This window comes from Engraulis encrasicolus, chromosome 17 (genome assembly GCF_034702125.1).
Source record: "Engraulis encrasicolus isolate BLACKSEA-1 chromosome 17, IST_EnEncr_1.0, whole genome shotgun sequence".
NCBI classification, from domain to species: domain Eukaryota; kingdom Metazoa; phylum Chordata; class Actinopteri; order Clupeiformes; family Engraulidae; genus Engraulis; species Engraulis encrasicolus.
The window spans coordinates 50,732,807-50,744,417 of record NC_085873.1 but is presented as its reverse complement, the minus strand read 5'-3'; the positions used below and the strand labels follow the sequence as shown (position 1 = coordinate 50,744,417).

Here is an 11,611-nt window from a genome sequence, read left to right as displayed (position 1 = left end):
CTACGACAAATAAGCGACTGACGCCCCCCTGAAAACAAGCCCAAAAGAATCGACTGATGGGCGTCATCAAAACAAGCCCAAAAGAAGCGACCGAAGGGGTGGGTTGTGCCTGGTCAGGGAGGACCTTGCTCTTTGCGGGGGTCTGCAGCTAAAATCCCCACAAGTGACCACAGAAAGTGGGAGTTAACATGCAGTTGTAGGGTCACTTGTAAGGATGAGTGTGTTTGGATGTGTTTCTCAATGGCAACTCGTTTTTTTCTCATTCAAATCACCGGCAGAGCAGGAGAAAACAGCAAGCCCATCCCTGAAAAGAACAAGCCCAAAAAAAAACGCAACCCGCGACTTTACAAAATGAAAAGCGACTGCTCAAAAAAAGAAGCCCAAGGTTCGCTTATAATAAGCGACTTGGCAACACTGGGCTCAGTAGTAAAAGAAAGACTCCTCATTTTAGACTACACGATACCATCAGGTTACTTATTAGAAGGTGCATATTATTATTATTATTATTAATAATAATAATTATAGTAATAATAATACTTAGTTTTTGTATAGTGCTTTTTATAGAAACTGAAAAATGCTTTCCATACCAAGTAACATAGAAACTAAAGCACATAACATATACAAGTACAAAGACATGCAGGGAATGAACAACAGCACAACAGAGAGACATAGCAAAAATCAACAGCAATGGCAGGATGTCTATAGTGCTATAGGATATCAGATAGGCCAATCAGATTACAGCCAATGGTAATCACCATCCAACCAACGACCTCATGCAAGAGATGGAGAGAGAGAGAGAGAGAGAGAGAGAGAGAGAGAGACAGAGAGAAAGAGAGAGAGAGAGAGGAAGAGGAAGAGGGGGAAGGAGAGATCGTGGGAAGGGAAGAGAGAGGTTTTCTTTTCGTATATATGTACTTATTTACTTAGTTCTGTAACGTGTGTGTGTGTGTGTGTGTGTGTGTGTGTGTGTGTGTGTGTGTGTGTGTGTGTGTGTGTGTGTGTGTGTGTGTAGAGGAATATTCTCCAGGTCCACTCTATCCTGTGTGTTTGCCGCATGTGCAGCCACACTGAGGAAGAATTGGTAAGATAACACACACACACGCACACACACACACACACACACACACACACACACACACACACAGACAGACACACACACACACGTCACACACACACGTCACACACGTCACACACCCACAGTCACACACACACACACACACACACGACAAACGCTTTACAACTACCTCTGTAAACAGTGGCACCTGTGAGACGTAGTGCACAGGAGGCATCACAAGGCTGTTTGTGGTAATTCGGTGTGTGTGTGTGTGTGTGTGTAGTGTGTGTGTGTGTGTGTGTGTGTGTGTGTGTGTGTGTGTGTGTGTGTGTGTGTGTGTGTGTGTGTGTGACTGCTACTGCTCAATATCAGCTCTTATAGGGAGCATGTTCATCTGGAAAAGAAGATGTTTCCTGTATCCCTGAAGCTGTAGTCCCATAACAAGATGCTTTTACTGGTCGAAGTACAAACCCCAACTCCGATGAAGTTGGGACGTTTGGTAAACAGTGAATAAAATCAAAATGCTATCATTTTCAAAACATTCAATCTATTCATTAGATGGAGAATAGTGAAAAGACAACATATTAAGTGTTAAAACCGAGAAAAAATATTGTTTTGGGGGACATATGTACTCATTTCTAATTTGATAAATCCAACACGTCTCAAAAGAGTTGGGACGGGGATCCGTGAAATTTAGTAAACATCCAAATAAGATAAAACAACAAAGAAGAACATTTCAAAATGAATTGTACTGACGGACAATATAGGTGTTCATGTATAAGATCATCACAGAGAGGCTGAGTCACTCAGAATTAAAGATGCAAAGGGAATAATTACCATAGTTATTACATACATTTTTGAATTCCCTTTGATTTACCATGATTGAGTGTATATAAGACATATTTTTGTTAATAAAATCATTGTATAGGTTCATGACATCATGAAATATATATTGGCTGTAGTCTCACTCTAGCACTCCAGGAATTAGAGCTATTGAAAATTGACCATATTAAGAATGCTTAATGCATGAAAATGATACAGGGGTGTAACATTCTCCTAAGCACCTGAGCTCACTTGAAATAGACCCAGAAGACATGGGAAACTGTCCTTTGCTTACAGAAGTCAGCAGAAGTTGTAGAAGTCCATTCTTTTTGACAATAATAGAGCATTGCACATCCTGTGCTACAGTGAAAATGGACCATCCAACTTGTGTTAGTGCTAGCTTCAAAAGTCAGCCTCCATGATGGCATGCGGGTGCAGTAGTGCATTGGTTAAGATGTTCTCACTCATCTGTAGAGTTAAATACAGTGTTGAATGGTATAAATGAGTTTTAAACCGCATGAAAATCCACTCATGCATTATATTTTGAAGGGAGATCTTCGATTACTGCCACATAGTAAGGTCAAATTGCATTCTCTACTATGTTTTAACAGTTTGGCTCCATCATAAGGACCAGCGGGTGATAAAATGGTGGTTTTTGGTCAAGACCTGTCACACTGTAAGCACTACAGAAAGGAAAACATTGCAAAACATGACAAGGAATACACCCACCATTTAAGCTGGTGAAATCATGTCCAAGATAGGAATTAACACTGTTTTTTATATAAAATCATCTCATCGGTTAATGTATTTAACTGTTAAGTGTTGTCTTTTGTTTTATTTTTAGTCTTCCTCGACATTTGCTGCCATTTATTGTCCCCGTCCCAACTCTTTTGAGACGTGTTGGATTTATCAAATTAGAAATGAGTACATATGTCCCCCAAAACAATATTTTTCTCGGTTTTAACACTTAATATGTTGTCTTTTCACTATTCTCCATCTAATGAATAGATTGAATGTTTTGAAAATGATAGCATTTTGATTTTATTCCCAAACGTCCCAACTTCATCAGAGTTGGGGTTTGTAGTTGTCGGATTATTCATCAGATTTGGTTCCTATTGCTATTGACGTGTAATGTGGAATCAAATTAAGTACATAACATGTGTGTGTGTGTCTGTATGTGTGTGTGTGTGTGCGTGTCCATGTGTGTGTGTGTGTGTGTGTGTGTGTGTGTGTGTGTGTGTGTCTGCAGGAGGAGCAGCGTAATGATGACCAGTGCTGTGTGTGTGTGTGTGTGTGTGTGTGTGTGTGTGTGTGTGTGTGTGTGTGTGTGTGTGTGTGTGTGTGTGTGTGTGTGTGTGTGTGTGTGTGTGTGTCCATGTGTGTGTGGGAATGTTTGTGTGTGTGTGTGTGTGCGTGCGCGCAGGAGGAGCAGCGTAATGATGACCAGTGCTGTGTGTGTGTGTGTGTGTGTGTGTGTGTGTGTGTGTGTGTGTGTGTGTGTGTGTGTGTGTGTGTGTGTGTGTGTGTGTGTGTGTGTGTGTGTGCGCAGGAGGAGCAGCGTAATGATGACCAGTGCTGTGTGTGTGGTGAGAGGGGAGAGCTGCTCTGCTGTGACGGATGCCCACGAGCCTTCCACACACACTGCCACCTGCCCAAACAGCCAACACCTGTGTGTGTGTGTGTCTGTGGGTGTGTGTGTGTGTGTGTGTGTGTGTGTGTGTGTGTGTGTGTGTGTGTGTGTGTGTGTGTGTGTGTGTGTGTGTGTGTGTGTGTGTGTGTACTGGGGGTGTCACAATAACAGATAAAGCATTTAACCGCGGTAAAAACTGACTATAATAATTATTGCTTGATATAAATAAATAAAATATATTTTACCGTACCAAATAACCATACCATATACTGTGATACCGTGAGCCTTTCTGAGTTCTCATAAGTCTGCTGATGTTGCCGTGGAGGCGCACTTTGCCACCTAACACCTGTTGTCAAAGCTAGAATCATAGTGAATTGCAGTATTGCAGTACATTGTTTTATCTTTCTCTCTCTCTGTGTGTGTGTGTGTGTGTGTGTGTGTGTGTGTGTGTGTGTGTGTGTGTGTGTGTGTGTGTGTGTGTGTGTATGTGTGTGTGTTACAGTGACGAGTGGCTGTGCACGTTTTGCCAGTGGGGGCGGAGTCAGGGGTGGAGCTACCCTGATCACATGACCCTGCGAGAAGTGCAAGACAGCAGCATCAGCCAAAACCTGCTGGTAAGCTCCTGCCATTGGTCAGGACGGCTGTCAATCAATCTGGACCGCATCGGACCCGCCTCTCATGGCTCCTTCATAGTCGTTCATTTTCTTCGCCTCAGACACTCACTATTCCATGCTAAACTCTAGTGGTGTGTAGGGATGCACCGATACCGCTTTTTTTGAAAACCGATACAAGTACGAGTACATTAATGTGTGTACTTGCCGATACCGAGTACCGATAACGATACCTTTTACCACCAAAATACACTAAAATTAAATGCATGGCCTTGTTTTTTTCCACCTGTGATATTTTTATTGTCCATTTCCATGTAGATTTAAATGTTAGTAAATGTATAAGGTGGCACTTTGTTCCCATGCTGCTTTCAAGTCCACAGAACGTGACAAGATTTAGCATTTTTTTGTGTAATAGCAGTATCGTTCTTGGCATCGGCAAGTGCTTGACGAGTACGAGTACGAGTATAATGAGCAGTATCGGGTGCATCCCTAGTGGTGTGCATTGGCACTGTCCCCACCATTCGATTCGATTCGATTACGATTCTGGAGGTAAAGATTCGATTTGAATCGGTTCAATCCGATTCTACGGTGCATTGCAAAGCATTACATTTTCTACTAAAAGAACTGCTCATTTTTCATCGGACATGAGGCAATACAACCAGTCAGATACTGAACACCATTTTTATTGGCTGTTTTTTGTATCAGTCTTGCAGTTTTCATGCTTTGAAGTGCTTTAATTTAATTAAACATTAATGTGCTCCAGAAATATCTACAGAAGTAATTGAAACACTGAAAATATGCCGCATCCATTATGGCACTTACCGTATCGATTATTGAATTATCCTGCCCCACATTGCGAATTGATTATTATTGTGGACACCACTACTAATCACTGTGTGTGTGTGTGTGTGTGTGTGTGTGTGTGTGTGTGTGTGTGTGTGTGTGTGTGTGTGTGTGTGTGTGTGTGTGCGTGTGTGTGTGTGTGTGTGTGCGCGTGCGCGCGCGCGTGTGTGTGTGTGTGTGTGTGTGTGTGTGTGTTTCAGAAATGCCAGTACCTGCTGCTGTTCCTGTTCAGTTCTGACGTACACAAGATCTTCACCACGGACCCTCGCTTGACTGTAGGTGACGTGTGTGTGTGTGTGTGTGTGTGTGTGTGTGTGTGTGTGTGTGTGTGTGTGTGTGTGTGTGTGTGTGTGTGTGTGTGTGTGTGTGTGTGTGTGTGTGTTGTGAGTGTGTTTGTGTGTGTAAGTGTGTGTCTGTGTGTGTCTGTGTGTGTTCATCCACATTCTTTCCCTCTGTATACACTTCTTCTCTCACACTACTTTATCTGTGTGTGTGTGTGTGTGTGTGCCTGTGCGTGTGCGTTTGTGTGTGTGTGTGTCAGAGCCATCCATATACCACACCCCTCAATTCTGTCTCACCACACTACACCGTATACACAGGTGTGTGTGTGTGTGTGTGCAGTAGCGGCCGGTGGCTGGGGAAACAGGCAGGGCAGAACGTTTTGGCGATCAAGTCCATAATAATTAAATCAATACGGTATAATTTACGAGTTGATTTGCGTGTGTAGGCAAGACAGGAGAGCGTTTTCCCACAGTGTTTGGTGTGTTAGTAAAACTCCACCTCCCGTGATACACCGCACCAGGCATGCGCGTTATCTGTTCAACTTCTGAAGAAAGCTGTTTTTGACAGTTCTCTCCACGCAGCTAGTTCTCTTGCTCATTTAAGCAGAGTGACTGCACACATGCACACTGCACAAATTACAAGAAAAATGTCTTGTCTGCTCGCGGAGTTGGAGTTTCCGACAAGCAACACGACAAGAATATGCATTCCACGCAACCGGACAGCATGAACAATCAGGGAAAGGCCAAAGCAGAGCAAAACTCCTCGTATGCAAACATACTCGTTTGAAATGTAGAAGCATTTTTGTAGACCAACATGCGAAAAAAAACTGTCCTCAAGTAGGCTAGTACAGTACAAGCTGCTGCTGCCTATAGGCGAGTGATCACGCTTTCACCGTTCGTACATTACGTTGACAAATGATGCAACCAAATCAACAAGCCCTGCAACACTATTCAATTCAGTTAGTCGTCCTCTTGCTGCCGGTTTAAATGCACCACAGAACCAAATGCCATCAATACCGGGAAAGGACGTGCCTATTTTCGAAATGAGTAGCCAGGGTCAAAACTTAAAAGGGGAATTGTGCTTTCAGCCACTGAAGCTCACTAGAATCTATCCAACAGACTCGCTCCTGTTCTGCAATGCTAGGCAGGACCGTGAGCAGGTGTATTTTTTTAGATAGTTTTCGGAGACACAGCAGACAATACTGAGCATAAATGAAGCTGTCAACAACATCCCAAGCTCAATAAGCTCAGATATTTCATTAAATAACTTCCAGTTTCCCTATTTTACAAAGACTTGATTCATAATCCCTCACGCTTTGTTTAAAATATGTAGTAAGCCCAACGCAGCTTCTCAGAGAATGTCGTCAGCTAGTCAGCTAGTCAGCTAGTCGTGGGGGTAGCAGCAGCAGACTTTACGAAGCTACACATTTGCTTGCTGTCTCAACATTGCAAGCCCACAAATTTCATTAAATAACAGACAGTTACCCATTATGCAAAGACTTCGGTCATAAAACCTTAAACTTTGCAATAGCAAATATACAAACTGTACCTACCCCAAACGTGAATCCTTAACCAGCCAACACATATCCTTCGTCAAATACGACATGGTTATCCGTTTAATCCACCGATTTTGTGAGGGAAATTTGCGGCAATGGAGTTAATAAAATCCCACAGGTTAGAGATGAGCGGAGTAATATGTTTTTTGTGTCTTTTTCAACGCAGGCAGGGCCGCTGACCTGTCATTGGTCAGAGCAGATCATACATCTGCCCTGACAGCATCCATACAGTCGCGCTTATGAAATGATATTATGCTAAGTAGGCTACAGTGCTAATTTTGTAGAATGGGATCGGGGCGAGGGGGCCGGGCTTAGCTGAGGCGACGAGAAATCTGCCCAGGCCAGTGGCCATAGACCCTAACGTTAAACAGCCACACTGGATGTAAACTAGACTTCTCAACAAAAATAAAACCCTATTCCACTCGCAAAGATCGTCACAAACCACAACATTGATGTAATACGATTCCCAGTGTGATTGAGGTTGCAATACATATTTTATCTACAATTTCTGAATGGATCTACTTTTCTCAGAGGAAGAATCTTTGGAGGGGCACTGCCCATCTGCCCTTAATGAACCGGCCGCGCCTGTGTGTGTGTGTGTGTGTCTGTCTGTCTGTCTGTCTGTCTGTCTGTCTGTCTGTCAGACAGTGTCAGTCTATCTGTCTGTCTCTCCATACTATGTGTGTGTGTTTAACCCTCCTCACCCCTCCTATTGTGATTGACAGGTGTCTGGCTACTCCTCGTGGGTGGTGCGCCCCATGTGGCTGCAGGAGGTACTGCATAACCTGGAGACGCGCTACAGGCTGGTGGGGGAGTTCCTAGCCGACATACGCCTCATCTTCAGCAACTGTGCTCTCTTCAACAGGGTACAACACACACGCACACGCACACGCGCACACACACACACACACACGCACACACGCACGCACTCACACACACACACACACGCACACACACACACACACACACACACACACACATTGTCATGTAGAGTAAATGTTTAAATGCATAATATTGCATACTGCGCATGTGTGACGCAGCCTGGAGTTCTATGCACGCAGCGCGTGATATGGATATGTCAGTCTAGCAGTCAGTAGCAGTCTGCACAAGTCAGTCATGTCAGTCGGTCGTGTCAATGTTCAATAAACATATCATCAGAAATATACTGTCGTCCAGCCAGCGTTACTTCAGAAGATGTAAACGCCACACTCACAAACCCACAGTACTGGACTGGTTTACTGGTTCACTGGTTTGCAGGGAGAGAGGGGGCCCAGATTACATTGTATTGGGTGGGGGGGGCTTTCAGAAGACTTTGTCCCTGTCCCAGCCAAAGCTGTCAGTCTCGTGTTTTTGTGCTATGACATGTGTATAACAGGAAAGAACGTGAATAAAGAAGCACTCATCAGATTTCTTTTTGCTTTTTTAATCGCCTCACAGACGTTTCGGGCTTACACCCTTCTTCAGTGTGAAATGGCGAATGGCGAAATCGCCATTTCACACTTTATTCACGTTCTTTTGAGATATGAGTTCATTCATTGACGAAGTTAAGCACCCAGTGTAGAGTATAAGAAGACAAGGTGTTGACCGCACTTTCTGATCCTTCTATGTGTATAACAGGACCATGTTTTTCATTATTGTGTTTCCCTGCATGTCTCATTTCTTCCAGAATAATCCAGAGATTAAAGAGATCGGACAGGAGCTCCAGAACTCATTTGAAGCAGAGTTCCGAAGAACCTTCAACATCCAATAGGATGTCTCGACGGAGTTCTGAAGCACTTTGTATGTCTCGACAAGAGTTCCGAAGCACCCTCAACATCCAATAGGATGTCTCGACAAGAGTTCCGAAGCACCTTCAACATCCAATAGGATGTCTCGACAAGAGTTCCGAAGCACCTTCAACATCCAACAGGATGTCTTGACTCAGTGTGTGTGTGTGTGTGTGTGTGTGTGTGTGTGTGTGTGTGTGTGTGTGTGTGTGTGTGTGGTTGTGGACCGCAGAGTCTGGTTCACACACTGAACAAATGTCAAGCGCACCTTTAACCTTTATTTCCTGCTTAAATTACATATCCCCTTAATACAGTTAAAATCATTGGCCAGGGTTTATAAAGGTGGTAAAGTGTCTTATTTTTCATGTAAGCCGTTGTCTTGCTTTAAGACAAGTTAAAAGAGGGAGTATGTCGCTAAGCTAGTGAAAGTCAATGGATCACTGTAACATGTAGCATGCTACACGGTACTGACGGCCACTTTAAGCAAACCACTGCTCCAGAGATTCAGTGGCGTTGGCTTAAACCAGTGGTTCTTAACCTTTTTTCCTAACGCACCCCCTTACCTGTGCCGAAGAGAAGTCGCGCACCCCCAACCCAAACTTCTACATGTGTATACATACTAAAAATGATTTTAAGTGATTAATTGCAATAATTCTTGCTTGGGACATTAATCAATACCTTAATGACTTTAAATGGGGACCAAACATGTTGTAATTTTGTCTTAAATTGGATTAAATATAATGTTCCCGCGCAAAATTCTGCGCACCCCCTGGAATCTCAGGCGCACCCCAAGTTAAGAACCACTGGCTTAAACTACCCTATTGGTGTTTTATGAAACGAGGTCTGGCTAACTGATGCTATGCATAACTGCAGAAGGGTACCACAAAAATGGTCATTGTATTTTTTAAATTCTTGTCTTCTTGATATCTTGCCTATCTCAGTAAAACAGTGTTGATTGTCACATTTTTTGTGTAATGCAGTGGTTCTTAACCTTTTTCCTAACGCACCCCCTTACTTGTGCCGAAGAGAAGTCGCGCACCCCCACCCCAAACTTCTGTGTATACATACTAAAAATGATTTAAGTGATTAATTGCAATGATTCTTGCTTGAGACATTAATCAATACCTTAATGACTTTAAATGGGGACCAAACATGTTTTAATTTTGTCTTAATTTGGCCTAAATATAATGTTCCCAACCAACATTTTGGTCGCAACCTCAACATAATCCAAAATCCCGCGCACCCCCAGGGGGTGCCCGCACCCCAGGTTAAGAACCACTGGCTTAAACTACCCTATTGGTGTTTTATGAAACGAGGTCTGGGCAACTGATGCTATGCACAACTGCAAAGGGTACCACAAAATGGTAATTGTATTTTTTAATTGTATTTTTTAACATATCTTCTTGATATGTTGCCTATCTCAGTAAAATACAGTGTTGATTGACACTTTTTTTGTGTAATACAGTGTGTTCGTATGTCTGAAAAATGAGAAAAGGTCGCACCGACATGCAGAGATTATGGCGCTACCTTTTCTCATTTTTCATTTTTACCATATTTTGGTCAGCACTCTCAAAAGAAGGAAAACTTGTTGGGTGAAGCCTGCTCCAACCTTTATGAGTGTTCCTGTTAGGGATGGCGAACATTTTGAAATATCTTAACCGGTTACTGAGACTCATTAACTGGTGGTTAACCGGTTAACCGGCAATCTTAAATGATATAACGTTCGCGTGCCTGATGGGCACAGCGCTGATTTTTTTACATTTTATTTTTCACATAAGCCTTTCTTTTTGCTGCTCAGACAGGACCTGTCATATCCAGCCAGTGTCTCCAGATGGAAAATGCTGAATCATCGTACCAAAACCTCAGAATTATAGTTTTTGGGGGCTTTTTGGGAGGAAATTATTATTATAATTATTACCGGTTAACCGGTGGTAGTTCAAAAGTCCAAAGTACTTTATTTGCCATTTGTGCATAAACTAGTAGTCCAGGCACATAGGAACTCTTGTGCAGCACCTCTGAGTCAATAAATAGAATTAAATAGAAAAATAGGAAGACAAAATACATTAAAAAGTGATAAAAATCAAAGATATCAAAATAATAATAATAATAATAAAAAGGTGGATCAAATGTTCTTTTTTGCCATCAGTCTCACTGTTGCTGGGAAGAAACTGTTGAAAAACCTTGCCTTTCTGGTAGGAATGCTGTCCGCTCTACTGTGTCTCAGTTTGTATGTGCAGTTCTTGTGTTTGAGCAGAGAGTTAGCTGGATGGAGTGGGTCTTCAATGATTCTCTCTGCTCTCCTATGACTGCGCTGCACATATATGGAGTCCATGGAGGGAAGTGTTGTGCCTATAATCCTCTCTGCAGTCTTGATTATTCGTTGCAAAGACTTCCTTTCAGCCTGAGTGATGTTGCCATACCAGACAGTGATGCCTGTTGTGAGGATGCTCTCTACAAGTCCTCTGTAGGCCTGGGTAAGAGGGCGGTAGTTCAGTCCAGCCTTCCTAAGCATCCTAATAAAGTACAGCCTTTGCTGGGCTTTTTTCACGATGGATGTGGTGTTCAGACTCCAGCTCAGGTTTGATGTTACTTGCATGCCTAGGAATTTATGACTTTCTGCCCTCACCACCTCTGTCCCTTTAATGTGCAGAGGCTGTAGGGGTGGAGGATGTTTTCTAAAGTCCACTATAATTTCTCTCGTCTTGTCTGTGTTGAGGATGAGGTCGTTTGTCTCCCCATAGTCAATGATGTAATTCACAACAGACCTGTATCCTGACTCGTCCCCTTCTTTAATGAGCCCCAGGATGGTAGTGTCATCAGCATATTTGATGATGATGGTGTTGTCATGGCTTGAGAGAAGGTCATGGGTATACAGTGTGAAGAGTTTAGGACTGAGGCAGCATCCTTGTGGAGATCCCGTACTGACTGTGAGCTCAGAGGACACCCGCCCCCCCATTCTCACCACCTGTGGTCTCTCTATAAGGAAGTCCAGTATCCAATTACAGGTGGGAGTTGGGAGGCCAAGGACTGTCAGTTTCTCAATCAGCC

General features: G+C 43.1%; 1 protein-coding gene across 1 annotated transcript in view; it reads left to right on the top strand.

Moving 5' to 3' along the window:
* sp100.1 (SP110 nuclear antigen, tandem duplicate 1) overlaps positions 1-9,292 on the top strand; it is an 18,231-nt gene extending 8,939 nt beyond the window's left edge. The window contains exons 12-17 of the mRNA XM_063221014.1: positions 1,013-1,081; positions 3,426-3,557; positions 4,037-4,120; positions 5,161-5,235; positions 7,523-7,663; positions 8,464-9,292. Of these exons, the coding sequence (XP_063077084.1) occupies positions 1,013-1,081; positions 3,426-3,557; positions 4,037-4,120; positions 5,161-5,235; positions 7,523-7,663; positions 8,464-8,547 (585 nt within the window). The 3' untranslated portion in view covers positions 8,548-9,292. The remainder of the gene's footprint in view (positions 1-1,012; positions 1,082-3,425; positions 3,558-4,036; positions 4,121-5,160; positions 5,236-7,522; positions 7,664-8,463) is intronic.
* Positions 9,293-11,611: the final 2,319 nt, after the last annotated feature.